Source organism: Sorghum bicolor, chromosome 8, assembly GCF_000003195.3.
Source record: "Sorghum bicolor cultivar BTx623 chromosome 8, Sorghum_bicolor_NCBIv3, whole genome shotgun sequence".
Taxonomy (NCBI): domain Eukaryota; kingdom Viridiplantae; phylum Streptophyta; class Magnoliopsida; order Poales; family Poaceae; genus Sorghum; species Sorghum bicolor.
In genome coordinates, this window is record NC_012877.2 from 60,367,491 (window position 1) to 60,393,600 (window position 26,110).

General features: G+C 46.0%; 3 protein-coding genes across 3 annotated transcripts; 2 read left to right on the forward strand and 1 right to left on the reverse strand.

The window, feature by feature from the left end:
• LOC8070167 (auxin response factor 25) lies at positions 380–6,551 on the reverse strand. The gene is made up of 14 exons (XM_002443509.2): positions 5,602–6,551; positions 5,129–5,241; positions 4,644–4,742; positions 4,515–4,571; positions 4,248–4,403; positions 4,050–4,134; positions 3,604–3,694; positions 3,350–3,514; positions 3,150–3,272; positions 3,004–3,079; positions 2,702–2,849; positions 1,477–2,612; positions 1,035–1,225; positions 380–936 (listed from the first exon to the last, which is right to left on the reverse strand). Exons 1-14 carry the CDS (start codon positions 5,648–5,650, stop codon positions 738–740), a joined length of 2,688 nt encoding a protein of 895 aa, XP_002443554.1. The 5' UTR covers positions 5,651–6,551; the 3' UTR covers positions 380–737.
• Positions 14,637–18,055, forward strand: LOC8084403 (hydroxyproline O-galactosyltransferase GALT2). Its single transcript, XM_021445758.1, has 7 exons — positions 14,637–15,591; positions 16,038–16,270; positions 16,364–16,654; positions 16,735–16,863; positions 16,960–17,133; positions 17,218–17,325; positions 17,432–18,055. Exons 1-7 carry the CDS (start codon positions 14,739–14,741, stop codon positions 17,636–17,638), a joined length of 1,995 nt encoding a protein of 664 aa, XP_021301433.1. The 5' UTR covers positions 14,637–14,738; the 3' UTR covers positions 17,639–18,055.
• Positions 22,403–25,999, forward strand: LOC8070168 (hydroxyproline O-galactosyltransferase GALT2). Its single transcript, XM_021466201.1, has 7 exons — positions 22,403–23,430; positions 23,861–24,093; positions 24,201–24,491; positions 24,739–24,867; positions 24,964–25,137; positions 25,219–25,326; positions 25,432–25,999. The coding sequence occupies exons 1-7, from the start codon at positions 22,587–22,589 to the stop codon at positions 25,636–25,638; spliced, it is 1,986 nt and encodes a 661-aa protein (XP_021321876.1). The 5' UTR covers positions 22,403–22,586; the 3' UTR covers positions 25,639–25,999.

The window sequence follows — 26,110 nt, forward strand, 5'->3', positions numbered from 1 at the left end:
CTCACTATTTACAAGCACATATAACCACTTTTTTTTTAATCCAAGCCATAGTAAAACCCTCTAATAAATTACTCTGATTAGTAGAAATTTCAGAGATTGACCCTTCAAATGTTAAGATGACTCCAGCATTCTTAAGGGACCCTATTCTTAATGGCACATGGGAGCTAAGAGGGAGCTTAGGAACCCCTAAGGGTTCCTATACCCTGATTCCATGGAAATCATGGTTTGGTAGACATGAAACTTGGCGGATTAACAGGTCAAAGCCTACAGGGTACAGACTACTGATATACAAACAAAACAAATTTTGACTTGCATGCCATGCATTAAGATCAAACAACCGCAAATTGAGGAAAAAATTGACAAAGGTGACAGGTTTCAATAGTTTAGGCGCCACAAGGAACCATCAGTTTTCGATATAAGATAATATAGAGAACTACAGGGCTAGATCACCTCTACAGTGAGTGCCTGCATTCATACTTTCATAGAACAATTCTTCCCTGCCATTTAGAGCTTAGGCTATGGCTATCACATAGCTACAGTAGCTATCGTACAACATGTCCATTACCATAATGATACAAGGGATCATCTCATCTAGCTATATTAATGACTAGGTTATTTCTGACCAACAGGACATGAGAGAAGATCATAGGAACTGAAACGACTTGTGGATGGCAATCCTCCGGTGCTGAATTGCTGGTTTTGGTTCAGAACTTCAGATTCCGGTCTTCATCTCAGTCTCAGTAGTCCAGAGGCACCACAGGTGCAATGATGCCGGTGAGGTTCTGCATGTCGTGGCCTGCAGAATAGTCATCGCAGACACTGCTCTGCAGCATCCTCGCTCCAGGTGCAGACAGAAGGTCGCCTCCGCCGCGGACCATCTGCTGCACATCTTGTGGCGAGAGGATCTTTATGCACCATACGCTATTCACAAACTCCCTGGAAAAACATGGGGTCCAACAATGATCGCGCTGAATGAAAGTTCAGACCAAATAACTTTGTATATGCAAAAGGAAGATAGTTGTGCATGCACATACTGCCACGGGTCGTCGCCGACGAGAAGAATATCATTTTCCCGGTCGACGAATACAAGCTGCCAGCCTGATCTTACAGGGTCCTCCAATTGGCCTTCAAGACCAAATAACCGCTCGAGCTCGCTACGTAACTCGTAGTAGCTGCTGAATCTGGTGATATCGAGCGATCTCCCGAGGGACCCTGATTTGTAAACCTAGTGGTGGAACAAAAAGGGAACAGAAGGCGTCAAAAAGATGTGATGCAGTTACCAACTTGAAGATCGCTCAACAAAAAGAACTTGAAGATTTTAATTGATTGCTTTGTGAACCATCAACCCAACAATTCACCAAAATAGACCTTTTTACCTCCACAAAACAAAGTGTTCATGCAGTTACCAGCTTGGCAACTTCACATGCTTTTTGATGAATTTAAAGGAATATATACAGCATAAGTAGGAACACATACCTTCACAAAGGTTCCACCTTGTGATGGGTTTACACCACAAACATCGTCAAGAGAATTGAAGGTTCCTGATTCACCCAAACAACTGGACGTTGCTATGGAGTTTTCAGGTAGCAAATTCATATCACCATATCTCAACGAAGCTATGGTTATCGCATCAGTTCCACTGCCAACACCACCACTCCTGACGGTTGACAAGCCATCATGGATAGCAAATGATGATGAAAGCAGGTTACTCTGAACATTTGTACCACAAGCCTGGGCACTAGAACCATCTCTTGCTGACAATGGCGGCAAGGTGCCAGAAACGTGAGATACATTACTCTGGTGATTCACTTTCTCAAGCTTGAGCTGCACAGGTTGAAGCTCATGACCAGCAAGAGATTCCACAGCCAACCTCTTTGAAGGCCATCCCTCTGATGCCATTAATTGGCCACTTCTTGGGAGATTAAGAAGGTTGGAGGACTCTTGGCTTGAAAAGTTGTGGAAACTGTTGTGCAGATGCAGATCTGGGCCATTGTTTCCATCAAAGAGGTTCTGTTGATAGAACGATGACCCAGAAAGCAAAGAAGATTGTGATTGACAAGCAGATCCAGACTCGGACACACCAGAAGCTACGTTAGCAATATCATGACAACTAGCTGAGAGGTGCTGTTGCATTTCCTGATGCGATTGTTGCTGCAGAACTTGTGTCTGCTGCTGCTGCTGCTGTGGTGGCTCCTGCTGCTTTTGCAGCTGCAGCTGCTGCAGCTGATTTTGAAGGAAACCAGATTCGCTTGCATTCTGACCATAACCTTGCTGCACAGCTTGCAGGGGTGACTGCTGAGATTGGAATTGCATCTGCTGTAGAACAGGATTTCCATACAAAGGATCTAATCCACCATTCAAATTTTGAGTCTGTTGGACTGGCAGTAGAGAAGATGTTTGCTTCAAATGATCCCCAGCTCTAATTTCTTCCAGTGCGGCAGCAGCCATCTGCTGGTAAGTATCTGGCTTCAGACCCATCAATGGATAATCTATTCTTGGCTGAAGCCATGGTGATGCTCCAAGTCCCTGGAAGTTCAGTGACTGAGCCCCTCTGTTTCCATCTCGAAGCCACATGAGAGAAGAATAACGAGCGAACTCATCGCTCCTCCCACCTGCACATACAAAGAGAAAATGGTTTTAGTATAGACTGAAATGAACCGTTACCATGAATACTGGGTGTGCTGGTCAACAGTTCGCCTACCATTGAACATAGGTAGTCCTGAAGCCCACGGACGCTTTAGCCTTAATGGAAAGGCAGTTGGGTACATCGGAAAGGTCGTCAGTGGCTCAATCTCCCATAGTGAAACTCTTGGCTGTTTATCACCAGCTGTAGACTCATCCCAACCAACCTAAGTATCAATAACAAAGGGAAAGAAACCATCATTACGACGCAAAAATGTTCCAACAAAGGGTACATAGAGCATGCAACAACAGATGGCTTTAAAAATTGAATAATTAAAATTTAAATAGACAAGATATCAACAATTGTTTTAAAGAATTCACCTTCACAGAACGCCAGTGCGAGTTTGGCCAACGCTCTGAGTCCAGATCACTTATGCCTGTTATTGTACCCATGTATCTGAAAGAAAAGGTAACCATAAGGCGCACATAGTTTTCATGCTGTGTACACTTTACAAGTTTCAACTCACCGTCTAACACTTGATTCCTCTGTCTCAAAAAGCATCCGGAACCGCATTCCAACAGACACACGCGTGTGGTAAACAGCTTTCACATACTTAGCCAGTGGAATGACAAACTCAGAGGGGCTAGCCCTGACAAAGGATGATCATGTTACTTAAGTGCAGAAGCAAGGTGAAGTATAATATAGTATGATCATGGTACTACATACCGGGGGTTGTAGAAAATAGTGAAACGACTGTTTGTGGCTGCAGCATGAGCTGCTGCAGCAAGAAGACCAATGTGCATGCTATCACTTGAAAGCACAGAAGAGGGCATTACAGTCTGTGGACGATTTGCACGACGAATTCCCAAGAGAAGTTGGTTATTATCATTCCTGGTGAAAACAAAAAGGTCTTTTCATGTCAGCAACCTCAGAAGCTTTAACAAACCTAGAATTCAGTTTAAATTAAGAGTAGAAAATACCAGATAAAGATGATTGAATCCCCTGCTACTAGTCTTTTTGCGCTTACAAAAACACTCCAACCAGTCGTCAGTAGATGCCTTTTTGGCTGACCTGCACAACACATGCACGGGCCAATGCAAAGCAACATTAAGATACAAAAAAGAACAATCAAGACATCCCGGAATATAGTTTGATGTACAATAACTTCACTAGACATTCAGAGGTAAAGAAATATTATCAATACAACATTTTCCAGACTAACCATACTAACCAAACTACCTAAGCAAAATCTCACTGAAGTATTGAGAAGAAAGAAACGGACAGTTGAGATACGTAAGCTGTGAAAGCCACTCATGCACATTAACATTTTTTTGCCCTTCCTTATTGATAGCTAAAGTTCCATTCCATTTGTTCAATAATCAAACAGCATCATTCCTTCATTTCCTACCATAATTTGAGTACATACCACGAAAAATGTGCCGAAATTTCCACTCATTATCATGCAGATCTCTTGCAACCAGCTCTTGAACTGGAGGCTGTTGTGAAAAATCCTGCAGAAGGTCGAATGCACTAGTTTTTTCAAGGAAAAAGCACATAACCATTTCTTATAAATCTATCAAGCCTAAAGAAACTAAATTTTCAGTTGAAATCTTAAAAAACAAACCAATGGGGGGAAGACTTTCTCAGCTGCTCGGCGCGGAACAGAGAATCCACCATGGGTACTCGTATCACTTGCAGTCAACGTCTTGCAGAAGTAATTAGTTGGCTGCTTGCTACCAGCACCCAATTCGATTGGAAGAAAAGGTTCCTTTTGTTCTTCCTGTACATGAAGTCACTTGGTCAATGTACAGGCATTGTAATACCTTTTAAAAGAACCTTTCATGAGAATCCAATTTACAAGCAAAGAGCCAAGTGGTGATTGGTAAAATACCGGGCTCAATGGTTGCAGTGTCATTTGGGCATACACCTCTTCAGTCTCCGCATCAGCCTGAATAACAAAGAAAATACTTCATAATGCTTCTTAAAAGACTAGATGATGATCCATTAAGTTTCAACTCACATGCATTGTGACATTATGAAGCTGGCAGATTAATTGTGGAGGTAGGTTTGGGTAGTTTGGGATCTGAGCATCAACTTCTTTATTAGTTGATGCAGCAACCTGCATGAAAATAAAAGCAAACAAAAGAACCTCTTAAGCACAAAGGCACAAAAGCAAGTGATTCTCTATAAATGATTTCATAAACCTGTACAAAACTAGATGGACTTAAAAAGTGACTTAAAGTGATAACAATCTCTGAACAAATTTGATTATCTGAATACATGATATCTTTATATATGTGTATAGTTGGGCAAAGTAATTTTTCAGTTGAGTCTTCCAAAGTGTTATGTTTAGTCGATCTATTTGATATATATATATACAATCAAAAGAACCAGAAAGGTAGCAGCTCAAGTGATTCTTTTTATTCCTCATTTCCAAACCAGATAGTCTTAGTCAACAAACTCGGCCATATCTAGTTTATTCAAAGATACTTCTGAGTGACCGACCTGCTCACTATGGCCCTGAGGAAAGTAGACGACCCGGCTCCCAACCACAGGCAGGGACACAAGGGGCCCTGCGCATGCATGCCATAGCTCTGAGTTCAGACACCTTTGTTCCCCTGCAAAATGCCAAACACACATGAGTGGAACAGGAAGCCACCAGAAAGCAGAGTTCATGTGAAGCTACTATTCGTACTTGGCTACAGACAAGATGAGGTTCAGTGAATACCAATAATACTACAACATGTGAACCATAAGTGAAGCTGAGCAATGCATGAACCTTTTCTTTTGTGCAAGTAAGTGAAGAATATGAAATGAATGTAATCATGCATATACAAGAGGAAGCCAGTTTTCCTTCTTTGTTTGGAAACATCAATGCACAATGACAGCATTGCATAATCCACTAAACAACGCAGAGAGTAACACAAGTTGAGAAATTCTGAACTGAATCAATGCTGAAACTGTGATATGAGATATACCGTCACTTTCAGGGGATGGCTCCGACATCTTGGGCGGGGAGAGGTTCATCTCCCACCACCAGTACGACCTTGGACAAGAACACGGCGAGAATGACCGACTGCGGGAGCTGTTCCTCCTTAGCACCTCACCATGCTCCCCGCAGTAATGCCAGCCGGGTTCCCTTCCGCTTCAAAGCAACCCTTCCTCTGCTGCTGCTGCTGCTGCCGCCGCCACCTCCCCCTTCCCACGCAGCAGCAGCCAAATCCGCTTGAAGAACCGGCTACCCGAACCCCGGACTGTCGCGGCAAACGCGCGCCATCGCCGACCTCATCGCCCAGAAATCCTCAGCCGCGCACCCTCGCCAGGCAACACCACCTCAAAGCTCCAACCTTTCCCCAAAGAACCGAAGAAAAGCGCCGAAATGAGCACGGCCTGATCCAAGAAGCTGGGTTCTGGGCAAACGCGCGGAGAAACCGAGGCGGGACGCCGGAGCTGAGCTCATCAGATCACGGAGCAGCTAGACACCCACCACCACCTTCACGAGCACAGGCCACTCACGCGCTCGCAGAACCAAAGACCCGCCGCCGCGACTCACCACCAGAACCGCCTCAAATCCCCCATTGCGCGCGCGGCGCGCTCCGAACCAGCCAGCCGCCCTAAACCCCGCGCGCCGGCGCCGACGCCGAGAGTTCCCCTCGGGCGCCGAGCTCAGGGAACCGCCGGCCGCGTCGGCAGCGCGCGGTCACGCTCGGCTCCGAGCACCGGGTGGCCTCCTCCCATTCGACGCCGGCGGCCGAATCGGGCAGCGCGACCACCGGGTGGGGAGCGGAGGAAGCGGCAGGAGGCGCCTGGGTGGGGGGATGACGGGGAACCCTAGGGGGGCCTAGGCCGCCATGGCTGGATCGAGGTGGGGAGGGGAGTGGAGTGGAGTGGCGTGGTGCGGTGCTCCTTGCTTTCTTTTCCCTTTTTTTTTCTCTCTTTTCGGTTTATGGGGGAAGCCAAGAATAGCAAAGAGAGCTTCTCGGAAACAGTAAAAAAATATCTTGAAAAGTGTAGATTTATTTCTTTCCCTTTATACCCTCTTTTGTTAATTAAAAAAAAGGGTATATCTGTATGTGTTGTAGCTTTGAAGTTTTGATTGGTTCTCCTCCAAGAATTAAACTTATTTTGGAGAAAGTGTTGCAAGTGGATGCCTTGATACGCCTTGCGTACACGTCGTGATCATCTTTCGCGTTTTTTTTTTTGGTTTATGTATGTACGTCATGATAATGGTGCAAGCCTAAAATAAGTGAGTACCAATACGTTCATAGGAGGAACAAACAACCAAATGAATTACGTTATAGAGCTTGTTCGCTCGTCTCATAAGGCGTACTTTTTTTATTAATTAATAGTATTTTTCTCTTACAGTAAATCATCGAACAGTATTTTTAATTATAAATTAACTTAGAATAAATCATTTTGGAAAAGTTATAAGTTAAATCTTTCTAAGTTTGATCTAACTTCTACAAAAAATAACATCAAGAATTATGGAACCAAATAGTATTATGTATACGTCATGTTTTATCTGATATCTTATATATATTTATACTCTTTTATATAAATTCAAATAAATATAAAAATGATTTATGATCGTCGGAGGGAGTTTAGAGTACAACTATATGAGTATTTATATTAGTTTAAATACTAATAACCAATATCAATATTTCATAAGAAATCTAATCTAAAAATATTTATTGGTATCATAGATTTACATATTTATTTTATATAGATTTTGTTAATTTTGAGATAGTTCATTGAGACATTTTTTTTTAGTATCGGAGACAAGAAGTAAATATAGAATACATGACATTGATAGTTGATATGTTTTTGATCTATCACTATCGTGTGACCCTTGAAATTAAGGCCTTGTTTAGTTCCAAAATATTTTGCAAAATCGACACTGTAGCTCTTTCGTTTGTATTTGACAAATATTGTCCAATCATGGACTAACTAGGCTCAAAAGATTCGTCTCGTCAATTTCGACCAAACTGTGCAATTAGGTTTTATTTTTGTCTATATTTAATACTTCATGCATGTATCTAAAGATTCGATGTGATGGAAAATCTGAAAAATTTTGCAAAATTTTTTGGGAACTAAACAAGGCCTTAACATTTTTTGATAGTGTCATACAAGCAATGACAAAAAAAATGTTTTGAGGTTAACCATCATTAAACCATATATTATAATATTAACATTGTTGATGCTACGGTTTAATGTGTGAGCCCTCAAAAACTAACATTTTTAGCATTGATGATGCTTACCATTATTGTGTGAGGGCTCGAGAACCCACGTTACTTCTTTGGTGCTAAGCAAACAAAAATGTTTTGGCCAGATCTATCATTGAGCTGCATGTTATATTAGCATTGTTTGCGAGTAAATATTATGGTTCAATAGGAATCCACATATTAGTGAGTATTAGACATGGACGAGTATAGTTTTAAGTTTTTGAGCTCTTATTGTTGAAAAAACTTATTACACATTTGGACCTATCAATTTTTTTTGTCAATGCATAGATGCAATGATTTTTTTCGTACGCTTGTGGTGTAAAGGACAAAACAGTGACAAGCATCATACTAGCAAAGTCAAGAGAAATGTGAACGACAGTTTTGATTTCTACGTGGTGCCAAATAAATCGATATTTTAGTGTCGCCATGCAACACCGTGACTCATAACGTCATCCTTTTGCAACAAGACCTCCAACCGTGTTAAGTCTCGGTCCCATCATGACGCTAGATACCTTAGCGTCAACGCTCTACGACACGGACCATATGCTTTGGCACAGTACATAAAAAAGCAGCGCCAAAGTAGATGGTGTCATGTGTCCACACCATGTTGGTAGCAAAAAGCTCTGGAGAATTTGGCATCATACGATATACCTAAGGTGTCATTTCCTTTAGACGTTTGACTAAGGGCTCGGTTTTTACGATTTTTGTATCCCTAGTGTTACAAGTGTGAAATAAGTTTTAAATAGAACTGAAAATAACTAGAACATAAAAATATCCGTTTTAGACACTATGGTCGACTAATAATCCTATGTCCAACAACTTTTTCCTTGATTTTTTTTCTGAAGTAACGGGCATGAGACCGTTCCCTTGGAATTTAAACAATCAATAGTGTGCAGGGTCCTGTAAGCAATGCAATTGTGTTACAATCATGTATTACATAATTATTTAATTTATATATCCTATAGGACACCGTCTTTATCCTTTGGTCTATAAATAAACCTCTCATAGTACTTATTATGATTTGCTAGAGTCCACACTATCTAGTTTCTTGAGGCTTTCACACATGATAGTCTACACAATCAAATTCTAGACTTTTATCCTACGGTGTGGTCCTGGCATTTGTCAAACATGTAAAAGTGTTTTTTTTAAATATAATTATTGACGGTTATACTTTTTGTTCCCACCGAACAAATTAAAGATAAGGTTAGTTATAAGAGTAACATGCATTTTATCCTTGACTTGATAAAATACACGTTAACAGGGCGCTCATCGTAACCGAGTGCGCGCCGTGCGGGGGTGCAAATAGGGTCAGCGCCGGACGACCTTGACCGAAGCTGACGGATCGGAGCCGAGCACGTGCAAGGCCTTGTTGGGGCTCGTGTGGCTGGCTGGCTGGCTGGCAGTACGAGGATTCGTCGTCCCGTCCCGCCCGAAAACTGAAAAGTTTTTTTTTTTTGAATTGTAACACTTTCGTTTATTTTTGGTAAATATTGTTCAATCATAGACTAACTAAGGTTAAAAGATTCATCTCGTGATTTACAGTCAAACTGTGTGATTAGTTTTTATTTTCGTCTATACTTAATGCTTCATGTATGTGCCGCAAGATTTGATGTGACAAAAAATCTTAAAAACTTTTTAAATTTCGGGATGAACTAGCCAATAGCCTGTGCGGACGATCCGGGCCGTCCGAGTCGTGACTCGTGACACGGACGGGCGACGACCGCGGGGATCGGGGGCCGCCTTGTCACGTTGGATGGCCGGCCTAGGGGGAGGGGCGGCCCTACGGTGCAGTGCACCAGGCATGCTCCACGGACCACGGCCACCCAGCCGTGTCAGTTTTTTTTTTTATTTCCACAAGGGTTTAGAACTTAGGCCTCGTTTAGTTCCCAAAATTTTTCAAGATTCCCCATCACATCGAATCTTGCGGCACATACATAAAACATTAAATATAGACGAAAACAAAAACTAATTACACAGTTCACCTGTAAATCACGAGACGAATCTTTTGATCCTAGTTAGTCTATGATTGGATAATATTTGCCATAAACAAACGAAAGTGCTACAGTGGCGAAATCCAAAATTTTTCCCAAACTAAACAAGGCCTTAGGCAAAAATTTTTTATCCCCAATCTAAACAGGGCCAAAATATGATAGTAGCATTTTCGTTTGTATTTGATAAATATTGTCTAATTATAGACTAACTAGGCTTAAAAGATTTGTCTAGCCAATTCCGACCAAATTGTGCAATTAGTTTTTTATTTCGTCTATATTTAATACTCCATGCATACGTTTAAAAATTCGATGTGACGGGGAATCTGAAAAATTTTGCAAAATTTTTGGGTAACTAAGACTATCTCCAACAATCGTCACCCAAAATACAAGACCCATTTGTCCTTTGGGTAGCGCTACAGGTAAAAGGTTCCATACCTATTTTTAGTCTTCTGCAACAATAAGACCTAAAAGACAACACTCTCTGCAAATGGGTCTCGAAGAGAGAGGATACCCAAATTTAGGTTATGTCTCTCCTGATACCCAAAATAGGTCTTCTGTTTGGGTACTCTGTTGGAGGCTATATGTATTGTGTTGGAGACCCATTTTGGGTTTGGGTTCCTAAATGGGTCTCCTATTGGAGACAGCCTAAACAAGGCTCTTGTTTAGTTCCGAAAAGTGAAAACTTTTCAGTACCGTAGCACTTTCGTTTGTTTGTGACAAATATTATCCAATCATAGACTAACTAGGATCAAAAGGTTCGTCTCATGATTTGCAGTTAAACTGTATAATTAGTTTTTTATTTCGTCTATATTTAATGTTTCATGCATGTGCCACAAGATTCGATGTGACGGGGAATGTTGAAAACTTTTTGATTTTTAAGGTGAACTAAACAAGGCTTAAAAAGTTTTCAAGATTCCGTGTCGCATCGAAATCTTTTGACATGCATGCAGCATTAAATATAGACGAAAATAAAAACTAATTGCACAGTTTAATTGTAAATCGCGAGATAAAACTTTTGATCCTAGTTAGTCGGATAATATTTATCACAAACAAACAAAAATGCTGTAATCCAAAATAAACAAGGCCCAAGCCACCGACCCGAACACGAACACGAACACGCACGCTTCCGTAGAGAAGTTACCGTGCTCGCCGGCCGCGGCCCGATTCCCATCGACGCGTCCGCCCCTCGGACCCACCTGTCTGGCTGGGACCACCAGGTGCTGCTTGCTGCCGTTCCCCGCGCCTACTACTACGTACGTACCTGCCAGCCCACTGCACCGGCGGCCCCACCACCAGCAGGCGGAGGCCACCGAGCGCGGGCGCGCGGCCTGCGGCGTTGGTAGCGCTGGGAATGCGTCGGGCTCGGGCGTCGCGTGGTGTGCAAAGCGCGGGGGCGGCGACGGGACGGGACGGGACGTGGCGCTGCCGATGCATGTGCACCCGTGCCGACACGACGGGACCTGACGCCTGCCCCGGTGTGTACTACTAGTGCGCCTGTGCGTGCGCCAGCAGGAGCATGCACCAGTGCGGCGGCGGCCTCGGACGTCAGAGAGAGTCCGACGACGCGCACGCGCACGCACCCGCAGCCAGCGGCGGAGGGGCAGGCGACGGGACGGGACGGGCATCCCAGAGCCGGCCGGTGTCCGTGGCCGCCGGCCGCCGTGCGGTGCGGCGGTGCTACTCGGTGGGCAGCCAGTGGCTGACGAGCAGTCTGCACGCGTGCCGGTGCCGTGCCACTGTGACTGTGACCGTGACTGACTGACTGGACCCTGACACAGGAGCGCAGGACGGGCGATCAACGGTGACGTGTCGGTCGCAGCGTGGGCCTGGGACGTGGGGCCTCTTCTCCTCCTCGCCTCTCGCTTCTTCTGCTGACTTGGACTGGGAAGACCTCGTGTTGGGCTGGGCCGGCCCAGGTACGGAGTACCTACTAATCCCCTCGCTGCATCCGCGCGCCACCTGTGGGCTGGGCTGGGCTGTGCTGACCACGTGGCCGCCTGCTATTTGGTATGGCGCCGTATCCGCCTGCATTACTGTAGTCGTTTACTCCTAAGCTTCCGTTTGACTAGCTGACAAGGCCGGAGGACTCATTCTAATTGCAGAAATACAATGCAGCGTTTCACGCTCTTTCTCAATGGTTTCACTCATCTTAATAGTACATATTGAACGGTGTAAACAAGTAATGTCAACGTATAGACCTCAAAAAACTGCTTTCTTTTAATTGTGTTTTTTTTTTCTTTTTAATTTGGAGGCCGGAGGACACATAGCGCCGGCCTTCATTGTACAGTACGCTGTACAATCTCGGAGGACTCATTCAACATTTTGGAATTACTGTTAACTAGTACTGTACTCGTGTTTTTTCTATTAGTTGGGATCGGATGGGCTCATGAGGGGTTGTTGGGACAGGACAAGAGCATCCTACACTATTTTATATATATAGCATGGTGCATGGATGAAGTCATACAGAATGGAACCATTCCCGTAAGACGTAGGCAGGCTTACTCGATCCAAGCAAGATGCCGTCACTCTTTCAAAAAACGGAAACAAAAAACAAGATACCGTCATCAAAATCCGGTATAGCTAGTACATGAATTTATAATCCCAGCTATACCAAATACTCCTAGATAATACCACAACCCGTATTTTTTCTAAAGGGTTCATCTGGCTTTTATGTTCCTTGGAAAAAGTTTCCACGATATAAGAGACAATTTTTTTTTTTTTTGCGAACGATATAAGAGACAGATTAAGGCTGCGAGACAGGAGGACAGTTGTTGACGATGAAAAACAACGCGAGAACCTTGAACCCATCATTTCTAGCTTGCGTAGCTACATAAAAGATGAGCTGTTGCAGATATTTAGATCTCTACTGATGTAAAATAGGCATGTTATAGGCTAGTTGCTTTTTGCAGGGGTGGGCCTAGCTATATGCAAGGGTATTCAGTTAAATACCCAAATTTTCTTGAAATATATATATATATATATATATATATATATATATATAAATTGATATATATATATATATATATATATATATATATATATGTGTGTGTGTGTGTGTATGTACTGAAAAAAGAAAAGAAATAGGAGTAAATGAATAATCTGTGAAGAATTCAGCTCAAAAACTTTGTATATATTATGCAATTATATCTCTGCAGTGTTGTACATACCAAATATTAAGCCTTGTTTAATTCACAAAAAAATTGATTTTTGACTACTGTAGCATTTTTGTTTTTATTTGACAAACATTGTCTAATCATGGAATAACTACGCTCAAAAGATTCATAACACAAATTACAGGTAAACTGTGCAATTAGTTTTTATTTTTGTCTATATTCTAATGCTCCATGCATACGACCAAAAATTTGATGTGACGGGGAATTTTGAAATTTTTTGAGAACTAAACAAGGCCTTAGGCTTTGTCAAAGAAAATTACACCCTTTGTACGTTTTGAATACCCATCCTTAAAATCATGCGCTGCAAAAGCTGAACCAAGATGACATGCAAATAAATGTTGCCTTCTTTTGATGCCCCCTTTGGAACATAGGATGGGAATATAGGAATAGGAAAAATGTATGAACTGAGTGTCTTATTTCTCTAATCTCATAGAAATTAGCAATATAGGAAAGTTCAAGAGAAGGCCTTTGGGAGCCCCTCATGGCTTGACCATCTGTTAAGACTGTTATCATATTGGACGTGGCTGGAGGCTGGAGCCCAAGTTAGTGCTCCCTAGAAGAAGCACGAAGGCACTTGGTTTCCCCGTAAAAAAATTGAGATGCAACGTGAATTGGCATTCACTAGCGACGCAAATAGGCACGAACAAGCAATTTTTTTCCACTATGAAACTTTCCAAGAGCTCCGAGCTCTTGTTATTTTCTTGTGAAATTGAGACATAGGAATACAATTCTATGGAATTCTTTCTAGCCTTTTCCTATGAACCAAAGTGATGTATAAGAAAAAATCCTTAGAAATTTGAATCTTATAGAAATCCTATGCCAATCCTCCAACCTAAAGGAGGCCAGATTTTTTTTTATCTACTTGGCCTTTTACTAGCCTGCGTCAGTGATGGCCTCATGTAAACTCCAAGGCCTTGTTTACTTGTATCTCAAAACCTAAAATTTTTCAAGATTCTCTGTCATATCGAATCTTTAGACACATGTATAGAATATTAAATATAGATAAAAATAAAAACTAATTACACAGTTTTATCAAAATTATAAGACAAATCTTTTAAACTTAGGTTACCATAAGTAAACGAAAGTGCTATAGTGTCTTTTGAAACTAAACACGGCCCAAGTCTACGAAAGCATGTTTGGGCACGAGTAACGGTAACCCACCTGCGACTGTGCCGTCAAATCGAATCTTACGGTACATGCATGAAGTATTAAATTTAGACGAAAACAAAAACTAATTACACAGTTTATCTGTAAATCACGAGATGAATCTTTTGACTCTAATTAGTCTATGATTGGACAATATTTGCCACAAACAAACGAAAGTGCTACAATGTCCAAAACCCAAAATTTTTGTCAACTAAACAAGGCCTAAACCAATCAGGCACCAACCAACCCAATCGAATCTTACGGCACATGCATGAAGTATTAAATTTAGACGAAAACAAAAACTAATTACACAGTTTATCTGTAAATCACGAGATGAATCTTTTTACTCTAATTAGTCTATGATTGGACAATATTTGTCACAAACAAACGAAAGTGCTACAGTGTCCAAAACCCAAAATTTTTGTCAACTAAACAAGGCCTAAACCAATCAGGCACCAACCAACCCATCACTTTCCCTCCCCGTCTCGCTCCCGGATCCCCCAGACCCGCCAACCGCCGGCCCGGCCACCGCCATTTCGGATCCGGGTCCGCTTGCGGTCGCGGGTCCCCGAACCCGGCCACCATGAAGCGCGCACGCACCTCCGAGGGATTCCTCGGCGTATGCCGGCTGCGCGCGCGCCGGGGCCTGGCGCCGCTCCTCGCCGCGGCAGCGTTCGCCTACCTACTGCTCATGTCCGTCAGGCTCGCTGGCCTCAGTGGCGCGGTTGGGACCACGCCTGCCGTCGTCGGCCGTCGCCTCGCCACCGCCGGCGCGGGTAAGCCGCCGCTGCGGCGGCGGGTCGACGAGCCGCCTGCGCGCGCGAGGGGCGGTACGAGCGGCGGCGGCGTCTCCCGGTACGGCCGTATCGCCGTCCAGATGCTCCGGCGGCAGGAGGCCGTCGGGAAGCGGCGGAAGCTGTGGGGCCGGCTTGGGAACTTCACGGAGCTGGAGCGCGTGGCGGCCAAGGCGTGGGCGCTTGGGGCCGACGCGTGGGAGGAGGCCTCCGCGTTCGCCGGTGACGTCGACGACTCCATCGCCTCCCGCTCCCGTGACGTCGCCGGGGACGGGGAGGTCAAGTGCCCCGGCTCGGTCGAGCTCGACGCAGGCGAGACCGTGGCGTTCCTGCCGTGCGGGCTGACTGCCGGGTCGGCGGTGACGGTGGTCGGGACGGCGCGAGAGGCGCGGCCCGAGCACGTCCAGGCGCTGGTGCGGAGCGGCGGGGGCAACGGGATGGTGCCGGTGGCGCAGTTCGCGGTGGAGCTGCGCGGCCTGCGCGCCGTCGACGGCGAGGAGCCGCCTAGCATACTCCACCTCAACCCGCGGCTGCGCGGCGACTGGAGCGACCGCCCCGTGCTGGAGATGAACACCTGCTTCCGAATGCAGTGGGGCAGGGCGCAGCGCTGCCGCGGCTACCCCTCCAGAGACGATGATCTGGGTGAGAGTCCTTCTCCAACAGGCAACAGTTAGTTTTTTTTTTCGAAATTTGAATTAAAATGCAAGTAGCAAACTTGGCATGCTTATTAATTGGGATTGGACAACGCAGGCTCCCTGTTCTTGGGACAGGGTAGTCAGTATGGAACAATATGCTCTCATGATGCATTCGTTGATGTTTCGAATAATTTTGTCCAGAACCTTGTTAGTTTTTCACCAGTTTCGGTAATTTTTTATGTGTTCTTGTGCGTCTATTATTGTTTGCTGCACTTCCTTGAAGTACAAGGTATTGGGTGGATGAACACTCAAAGGTCAAACAAAACAGATTCCTGATGAAGGTGCTAAATCTATATGCGTGGTGGCCATTTGGCCTAATTTATTCATTTTTGTAAGTCGTAGGCTGCCTCTTTAGTCCTCTGTACTTATTATTGCAGATTGTTAACTTTGCAGTCGATGGATTCAGAAAATGTGAGAGATGGGAGTGGCAGGACATAGTTGAATCGAAACAAACAAAGACAAGCTCATGGTTCAACAGATTCATCGGGCGGGAAAAGAAACCAAAAATGACATGGCCATTCCCGTTTTCAGAGGGGAAGATGTTTGTTCTCACTATCCAAGCTGGCGTTGAAGGATATCATATTAATGTGGGAGGCCGCCATGTTGCCTCATTTCCTCATAGGATGGTAAATTTTAGTCCCCATGCCAAAGAATACATCCATTGTAGTTCTAGCATAGAAATCACTGGGTACTTATTTTTTATTACCAATATTTTTCAGGGATTCACTCTCGAAGATGCAACAGGTTTAGCCATAACAGGGGGCATAGATGTTCACTCTGTGCATGCAACAGCGCTTCCAAAGGCTCATCCTAATTCTTCTCTCCAACAAGCCCTGGAAATGTCTGAAAGGTGGAAGGCTCACCCTGTGCCAGAGGAACCAATTCATCTTTTCATCGGCATCCTCTCTGCTACAAACCATTTTACTGAGCGCATGGCTATTAGGAAAACTTGGATGCAGTTTCCGGCTATCCAATCGGGGAATGCAGTTGCTCGGTTCTTTGTCGCGCTGGTACGATAATTTCTCATGATTTCACAACGGTTCTATCCATAAAAGTTCGTTACGAGTTTGTGACGTGCTTCTTTCTGTAGAGCCACAGAAAGGAGATAAACGCAGCACTAAAGAAGGAAGCAGAATTTTTTGGAGACATAGTCATTCTGCCATTTATCGACCGGTATGAGCTGGTGGTTCTGAAAACAGTTGCGATATGTCAACATGGGGTTAGTCATGCTATATTCACATTAAATGTCTATTTCCAATGTATCATAATCCGACATTGACAAATGCTGACTCGTGAGAGCCATTTGCTTATGTAGGTGCAAAATGTCACTGCAGATTACATCATGAAGTGCGATGACGACACCTTTGTGAGGCTGGATGTAGTATTGCAACAGATCGCTACCTACAACAGAACCTTACCTCTGTATCTGGGCAACCTAAATCTCTACCATACGCCTCAAAGACGGGGCAAATGGGCCGTCACCTACGAGGTACCTTAATTAGCACCAGTGTAAGCGTCATGGATCTGCAATTTTGGCATGCCATGTTTGCTCACTCAAAGTGTGCACCTGCAGGAATGGCCTGAACCGGCGTATCCCCCATATGCCAATGGACCTGGCTACGTTATCTCGTCTGACATTGCGAGAGACATAGCATCCCGGCATACAAATCACTCCCTACGGGTGAGGCTCACTCTCTTATCTGCGATACATCTGTTTGCATTTTTTGCCCACTGTGCCTTCCGATCCGCTAACGCCTCGTGACGGCCATCTCCTGTGCTGCTTGCAGCTGTTCAAGATGGAGGATGTGAGCATGGGCATGTGGGTGGAGGACTACAGCGCGAGCACCACCGTGCAGTACATCCACAGCTTGAGTTTCTGCCAGTTTGGCTGCGTGGATGACTACTTCACGGCGCACTACCAGTCCCCCAGTCAGATGCTGTGCCTCTGGGAGAAACTGTCAGCAGGGCACGCGGGCTGCTGTAACTACAGATAACATGAGGCTCCCGGGGGGAATGGTGGCCTAGGTGTGACATCCTTTCATCACAGGGTTTTGTTGAACAGGGTAGAGGTGGACATGATCTTTGTTCCCTTCGCCCTGGCTTCAATTCCATAGAATCGTCTGCTCGATGACTAACAGCAAAAACCATCATCTCGACATCGCAATGTTCTTTGGTTCTTACATTGAAGGTATACCAGATATAGATAAAGGTGTGATCAACTGCTGCTTCATCTTCGGTTCTTCACCGAGGTGAATGCAGACATGAGGATAGGAGAGGAGAGTAGGTGTGAATTCACATTGGCTGCTTGTACAGGCGCCGGCCCATTTGTAGAACTGCGAATCTGTGCCCACTGATTTGGTGGACTGTCTAAAATAGTGAAATGGAATGGAAATCTATGCCCACTGATTGTATGCTGATCTGTGTGTTCTACCTGTACACGCCTTGTGCGAGTCGGTAGCGTATTTGACATCCAACAAGTTACATGGACACGGACTCCTTGTTGGAGTAGGCGCACAGCTGCTGGACCGCGCTGGGTATCTATGGCAAGAAAACGCCGTGTGGCAGGTGGTTTTGCCAATAGGGCCTTGCTTAGTTGGTGAAAAAATTTAGGTTTAACATTTTCGTTTGTATTTAGTAATTATTGTCTAATTATAGATTAACTAGTCTCAAAAGATTCGTCTTGTAAATTACAGTCAAACCGTATAATTAGTTATTTTTTTATCTATATTTAATGCTCTATGCATGTGTTCACAAGATTTGATGTGACGAAAAATTTAGAAAAAAAATGGCTTTTGGAAGGAACTAAACAGGCACACATGAGAGTATAGATGGCCAAACGGGCTACACGGCACGAGCACGGAACGGCACGTCGCGGCACGGGCACGACTCGGCACGGGCACGATTTGGCACGCGTGCCTGCCGTGCCGTGCCTGACGTGCTACCGTGCCAGCCTCCCAGCACGAGCACGACACGGCTGAACTTGGAGCGTGTCGTGCCGTGCCGCTCGGCACGGCAGCACGCCAGTACCGTGCTGGCCCGAGCACGTTTCAGTTCAAAATCACAAACAAACGAGATAACATAACCAAATTCCAAGCATAATTCAGAAAAGAAAAAGAACACAGAGAACAGAAGAGATAACCAAAAGGGAGCTTGTGCAATGGCTGCCTCATTAAAAACCTGTCTAGGTAAAACTCACCCTTGTGAGAAACCCTAGACAGGGAAAAAGAGTGCAGCCAAGCTCCAGTTGCATTGTTCAATGTTTATATCACAGGTTCCAGTTGCATTGTTCAAGTCCTAATTACTATTACAGACCATTACATGAATAACTAATCAAGATAAAGTTCTTCAAAAGCCTCCACCAACTCCTTGTCCTCCACCATATGTTGTAGCCTTGACTCCGCAGCTTCCCAATCCTTGATGCATGTGAGTGCCTCCACAGCCTCTGGTTTCAGTCTCCGCCGTCGTTCTTCAATGATCCTGCCAGTGGTGCTGAAAGTAGCTTCTGAAGAAATAGTTGAAACAGGCACACTAAAAACATCTTTAGCAAGAGTAGAAAGAACTGGATAAGTTAGTTTATGCTGATGCCACCAGTGCAAGATATTAAAATCATCATCTAACTGGCTGACTGTGTCACAGTCCAGGTAGGCAGTAAGTTCAGAGCCACTGTTAGTGGGAGCAGATGCTGCATGTAGCAATGTAGTAGCAGGTATACCCCTGGACATATCAAGATTAGGAGGTAGAACATCATTATCGTCATCATATATTTCATCCCAAGCTGTTCTTTTCTTACCAGATAGGGTTGGAGCGACAGTCCTTTTCTCCCTAACACTGCCATACAGATCATCATACTTATGATATAGTTTGAAAAGAAGAGTTCTAGTTTCCAACAACTTTTTAGAATAATCAGCATCAGTAATCAATTGCAACTTTCTAAGCACTTTGTTAAAACCTTTAATTTTAGCTCTTGGATCCAAAATAAATGCAATACAGTAAAGTGCAGGTATTTGTTTCCAATATTTATTGTACTTATCAATCATAGGTTGCACAACAGCTCTAATATGTTCATCATTTTGGTACTTATGCAGGTGTATAGCAATCCTGACAATATGATGAACCATAAGTGGGGCAGTAGGATAGTACACACCAGACAAAGCAACAGTTGAATCATAAAACAGTTCAAGGAATGCCAGAATTTTACTTGCCATAGCCCAATGATCATGAGTTAAAAGAAAGGGAGCACCTCTAGCTCTAGGATAGTTAGACTCAATGAAAGTATGAAAGATTTCCTGGTGGGGTAGCACATGTTGAAGCATCAGATATGTGCTGTTCCACCTAACATCCATGTCCAGTCCAAACAACCTAGGTCTCACACCAGATGCCATGCAATAACTCTTATATGAAGCAATTCTTAGGTTAGAAGAGTTAATAAATGATATTGCAGTTCTGAATGCATCAAGCATAGGATTAGCAAGAGCAAGAGCCTCCTTCACTATCAAGTTTATGATATGACAAGCACAGCGTTGATGCAAAAACAGATCTGCACCCAAATACTGCTTAAGTACAGGTTTTAGTGTATCCATGGCTTTGTTATTGGCAGATGCATTGTCTAAAGTGACAGAAAAAACCTTATTCAATATACCATAATCATTAAGCACATTAGTCACACGTTCAGCAATGTTATCAGCATTATGTGACACATCAATAAGCCTTAACCCAAGCACCCTCTTTTCAAGTTGCCAATCAGCATTAATGTAATGAGCAACAACACTCAGATAATCTTGTTTAGCATTTCCAGACCAGATATCAGAAGTAATAGCAACAAAAGTAATTGCATTGTTCTTGAAAGCATCAATCAGGTTATCACGCTTACTATTGAAGTACTTAAAAAGATCTCTAGTTGTTGTTTGCCTAGAAACAGTTTTATATCTAGGGTTATGAGCCTTTGTGATGTACTCTTCCCAGGCCTCAGATTGCCCAATACTGAGGGGAAGGTCTAGTCTAGCAAGCAAGCGAACAAGCTCCACACGAGCAACATCAGCACAATAATTCCAATTACGAACAGTACCATCTCTAGTAAAAGTAATGTGGGACTGAGCCAAGCGATCTTTCTCACGTTTTTTAGGACAATTTTCCTGATGACGGAGGAGATGCCCAGTACCAAACCTAGAAATAGCACTAAACTCCTTCTTGCAGTGATTACAGATAGCATCATACCTGAAATCCTTACCATTGACCTTTTTTGTGACTTTCGTGAAGTCATCCCAGCATGCAGAGGTAGAGTTGCGAACAGGTGCCCGCCTACCGTCGCCGTCACCGTTTGCATCTGGCTGGGGGAGACCGTCACCGGCAGCATCTTGCTGGGGCTCGCCGGCACCGGAAGTGCCGGAGTTGCCGTCACCAGCAGAGGCAGAGGTAAGGTTGGCGTGGCTCTCGGCAACAGCACTACCAAAGAGCTCCTCGGCGTCCCCAAGGATGTCGTCCTCGTCATCTCCTGCCATCCCGCAGAGGCGCAACTCCTCATTCCCGGTCATGGTGCGACCAATCTCCTCGTCGGACGACATGTCGCCGTCCCAGGCCTCCGGTTCCTCGACGGCTTCAAATCAAGAACAGAGGAGAGGGTTAGAGCACTAGATCTATGGATCTAGGGTTACAAAGAATAAGAGACGAAGGCATGAAGCTCACCTTTACGACCGGAGCACCAGAGATGCCAGCGACAGCGGCGACGTCGTCGACGTATAGATCCGAATCTGGGATGCTTCAACGCGACCGCATGGCGACGACCACGGAGCTCCCCAGACAGATCTCGGCGACGAGGATGGAGATGAGGAGGAGCAGGGAGGACGAGGCTACATCGAGGGTCAAGAAGAAGGAAGAAGCGTGAAGACGGACACCACTCCGTCAAACTCCGTGTGGCTGTGACGACCGCCGGGCGCCGGCCACCGGGAAAACGAGGGTTTCGCCCTTCACGGCTCAGCAGCGCAGAGAGGAGAGACGAGAGAGAGCGACTGAGCGAGCGGCGGGGAGAGGAATGAAATGAGCACAGTGGACGCTAGGGTTTCGCCCCCCTCCTTATATAGTCGGCCGCGTAATAGGATGGAATGGACGGTGGAGATCGCTTGGGGGAAGGAATCCAACGGCTCCCGTGCCTGGAGCGGGCTGATGGAGCGGGCCGACGCCGTGCCGGCCGTTGGACCGGGCCGTGCCCGTGCCGTGCCGTCGTGTGCGGCTTCCAGCACGGGCACGGGCACGGGAGCGTGCCGTGCCAGCACGGGCACGAGGCAGGTCGTGCCGGGCCGTTTTCGGGCCGTGCTTTATCGGATCGTGCTCGGGCCGGCCCGTTTAGATCAGCCCGTTTGGCCATCTATACATGAGAGACACGAATAGACACATATGAGCAATCGTTTTCCACCAAGAAACTTTCTAAAGAGCTTCATTTTCCTTTGAATACATATTTTTTTGTGATAAAATATTTTCCTGTAAAATTGAGACATAGGAATTCAATCCTATGAAATTCTTCCTGGCCTTTTCCTGTGAACCAAAGAGCTGTATAGGAAAAATTCTTCAGGAACTCGAATTCTACGAAAAAATCATGTGCCAATCCTCCAATCCAAAAGATACCTATTTGTTTTTTTTATCTACTTGGCCTTTTACTTTTGCTCGAGGCTAACATCCATGTAAGCGTGCGTTGGTGAAGGCCCCCGTCTAAACTCCAAATCTACGCAAACAACGAAACCTACACCTGAAAACACGAGTAACGGTAAACCAGAAACCCAACCCAACCCATCACTTTCCCTTCCCGTCTCGGCGTCTCGCTCCGGATCCCCCACTCCCAGACCCGCCAAGCGCCGGCCACCGCCATTTCGGATCCGGGCTCGCTCGCGGTCGCGGGTCCCCGAACCCGGCCGCCGAGCTCCTCGCTGCCGGGCGGCGGCGGCGGCCGCCATGAAGCGCGCGCGCAGCTCCGAGGGATTCCTCGGCGTGTGCCGGCTGCGCTCGCGCCGCGGCCTGGCGCCGCTCCTCGCCGCGGCGGCGTTCGCCTACCTACTGTTCGTGTCCGTCAAGCTCGCTGGACTCAGCGGCGCGGTGGGGACCGCGCCTGCCGTCGGCCGTCGCCTCGCCACCGCCGGCGCGGGTAAGCTGCCGCCGCTGCGGCGGCGGGTCGACAAGCCGCCCGCGCGCGCGATGGGTGGTACGAGCGGCGGGGGCGTGTCCGGGTACGGCCGCATCATCAACGAGATGCTCCGGCGGCAGGAGGCCGTCTGGGAGCGGCGGAAGCGGTGGGGCCGGCTGGGGAACTTCACGGAGCTGGAGCGCTTGGCGGCCAAGGCGTGGGCGCTCGGGGCCGTCGCGTGGGAGGAGGCCTCCGCGTTCGCCGGCGACGTCGACGACATCGCCGGGGACGGGGAGGGCGCTGCGGCCAAGTGCCCCGGCTCGCTCACGCTCAACGCTGGGGAGACCGAGGCGTTCCTGCCGTGCGGGCTGGCCGCCGGGTCGGCGGTGACGGTGGTCGGGATGGCGCGAGAGGCGCGGCCCGAGTACGTCGAGGCGCTGGAGCGGAGCGGCGCGGGCAACGGGACGGTGCTGGTGGCGCAGTTCGCGGTGGAGCTGCGTGGCCTGCGCGCCGTCGACGGCGAGGAGCCGCCTAGGATACTCCACCTCAACCCGCGGCTGCGCGGCGACTGGAGCGGCCGTTCCGTGCTGGAGATGAACACCTGCTTCCGAATGCAGTGGGGCAGGGCGCAGCGCTGCGACGGCACCCCCTGGCCCTCCAGTGATCTTCACCTGGGTGAGAGTCGCGCTCCAACAGTTAGTTGTTCGTTTCGAAATTTGAACTAAAAATGCTAGTACTCCTAGCAAACTTGGTATGCTTATTAATTGGACAATGCAAGATCCCTGTTCTTGGGAAATGGTAAGAAACACATAGTCAGTATGGAACAATATGTTCTCATGACAGCATCCGTTGGTGTTTTGAATAATTTTGTCCAGAACCTTGTTAATTTTTCACCAGTGTAGGTAATTTTACCTGTTCTTGTGCGTCTATTATTGTTTGCGGCAGTTGGTTAAAGTATAAGGTATTGGGTGGATGAACACTGAAAGGTAAAAAAAAAAAAAACGGATTCTCGACAATGGTGGTAAATCTATGCATTGCTGTCCCGTATCTGTTGCTACCTCCTTTAGTCCTCTGTACTTATTCTTGCAGATTGTTAACTTTGCAGTTGATGGATTCAGAAAATGTGAGGGATGGGAGCGACAGGACATAGTTGAATCGAAAGAAACAAAGACAAGTTCATGGTTCAACAGATTCATCGGGCGGGAAAAGAAACCAGAAATGACATGGCCATTCCCATTTTCAGAGGGGAAGATGTTTGTTCTCACTATCCAAGCTGGCGTTGAAGGATATCATATTAATGTGGGAGGCCGCCATGTTGCCTCATTTCCTCATAGGATGGTAAATTTTAGTCCCCATGCTAAAGAATACATTCCATTGTAGAGATATTTTGAAGTTCTGGCAAATAAATCACTGGGTACTTATTTTTTATTACCAATATTTGTCAGGGATTCACTCTCGAAGACGCAACAGGTTTAGCCGTAACAGGGGGCATAGATGTTCACTCTGTGTATGCAACAGCACTTCCAACGGCTCATCCTAGTTTTTCTCTCCAACAAGTCTTGGAAATGTCTGAAAGGTGGAAGGCTCACCCTCTGCCTAAGGAACCAATTCATCTTTTCATCGGTATCCTCTCTGCTACAAACCATTTTGCTGAGCGCATGGCTATTAGGAAAACTTGGATGCAGTTTCCGGCTATCCAATCGGGGAATGCAGTTGCTCGGTTTTTTGTCGCGCTGGTATGATAAGTTCTCATGATTTCACAATCGTTCAATCCATAATGGTATTGCAATGGGATTTTTTATTTATTTGCCACTCTTAAGTGTGCCAACCCTGTGTGTGTCAATGACATGTGGGACCATATGAGTCACTGACATGTGGGCCAGTAATGGCAAATCTGCAAGAACCCACCATAAGGATGGCATGTTTGTGGCAAATAACTAAAAAGCCCGTTGTAATGGGTTTGTGACGTGCTTCCTTCTGTAGAGCCACAGAAAGGAGATAAACGCAGCACTAAAGAAGGAAGCAGAATATTTTGGAGACATAGTCATTCTGCCATTTATGGACCGGTATGAGCTGGTGGTTCTGAAGACAGTTGCGCTATGTCAATACGGGGTTGGTCATGCTACATTCACATTAAATGTCTATTTTCAATGTATCATAATCCGACATTGACAAATGCTGACTGGTGAGTGCCATTTGTTTATGTAGGTGCAAAATGTCACTGCAGATTACATCATGAAGTGTGATGACGACACCTTTGTGAGGCTGGATGTAGTATTGCAACAGATCGCTGCCTACAACAGAACCTTACCTCTGTATCTGGGCAACCTGAATCTCTACCACAGTCCTCAAAGAAGCGGGAAATGGGCTGTCACCTTTGAGGTACCTTAGCGCCAGCGTAAGCGTCATGGATCTGCAATGTTGACATGCATATGTTTTCTCACTCAAAGTGTGCGCCTGCAGGAATGGCCTGAAGCGGCGTATCCCCCGTACGCCAATGGACCTGGCTACGTTATCTCGGCCGACATCGCGAGAGACATAGCATCCCGGCATACAAATCACTCCCTACGGGTGAGGCTCACTCTTTTAACCACGGTGCATCTGTCTACCTTTTACTCATTGAGGGCTTTCCGCTAACACCTCCTGACGGCCATCTTCTGTGTGCGCTGCTCGCAGCTGTTCAAGATGGAGGATGTGAGCATGGGCATGTGGGTGGAGGACTTCAACGCGAGCGCCCCCGTGCAGTACGTCCACAGCTGGAGGTTCTGCCAGTTCGGCTGCGTGGATTACTACTTGACGGCGCACTACCAGTCCCCCTGGCACATGCTGTGCCTCTGGGAGAAACTGTCAGCAGGGCGCCGGGATTGCTGTAACTACATATAACATGAGGCTCCCAGGGGAGAGGTGGACATGATCTTTCGTTCCATTCGGCCCTGGCTTCAGTTCCATATATAGAATCATCTGCTCGACGACTAACTGCAGAAACCGTCATCTCGATCTTGACATCACAATGTTGTTTGGTTCTTTATACATTGAATGTATACTAGATAGTGTGATCAACTGCTGCTGCATCTTCAGTTCTTCATAAGAGGAATGCAGACATGAGGAGAGTTGGTGGGGGAATTCACATTGGCTGCTTGTACAGGCGCCTGCCCATTTGTAAAACTGCAAATTTGTGCCCACTGATTTGGTGGACTGTCTGAAATAGTGAAATGGAATGCAAATCTATGCCCACTGATTGTATGCTGACCTGTGTGTTCTACCTGTACATTCCTTGTGCAAGCCGGTGGCGTATTTGACACCCAAGGACCAAGGTTAGTACATGGACACGGACACCTTGTTGGAGTCGGCGCAC

What these genes read in the sequence shown, in the direction of transcription:
- LOC8070168 (XM_021466201.1), top strand. Translation starts at nt 22,587, where the DNA reads ATGAAGCGCGCGCGCAGCTCCGAGGGATTCCTCGGCGTGTGCCGGCTG. An exon ending in CTCCAGTGATCTTCACCTGG is followed by an intron (nt 23,431 to 23,860) that starts GTGAGAGTCGCG and finishes TTAACTTTGCAG; the next exon opens with TTGATGGATTCAGAAAATGT. An exon ending in AATGGGCTGTCACCTTTGAG is followed by an intron (nt 25,138 to 25,218) that starts GTACCTTAGCGC and finishes GTGCGCCTGCAG; the next exon opens with GAATGGCCTGAAGCGGCGTA.
- LOC8070167 (XM_002443509.2), bottom strand. Translation starts at nt 5,650, where the DNA reads ATGAACCTCTCCCCGCCCAAGATGTCGGAGCCATCCCCTGAAAGTGAC. An exon ending in CACTGCAACCATTGAGCCCG is followed by an intron (nt 4,404 to 4,514) that starts GTATTTTACCAA and finishes CTTCATGTACAG; the next exon opens with GAAGAACAAAAGGAACCTTT. An exon ending in ACTATTTTCTACAACCCCCG is followed by an intron (nt 3,273 to 3,349) that starts GTATGTAGTACC and finishes ATCCTTTGTCAG; the next exon opens with GGCTAGCCCCTCTGAGTTTG.
- LOC8084403 (XM_021445758.1), top strand. Translation starts at nt 14,739, where the DNA reads ATGAAGCGCGCACGCACCTCCGAGGGATTCCTCGGCGTATGCCGGCTG. An exon ending in CTCCAGAGACGATGATCTGG is followed by an intron (nt 15,592 to 16,037) that starts GTGAGAGTCCTT and finishes TTAACTTTGCAG; the next exon opens with TCGATGGATTCAGAAAATGT. An exon ending in AATGGGCCGTCACCTACGAG is followed by an intron (nt 17,134 to 17,217) that starts GTACCTTAATTA and finishes GTGCACCTGCAG; the next exon opens with GAATGGCCTGAACCGGCGTA.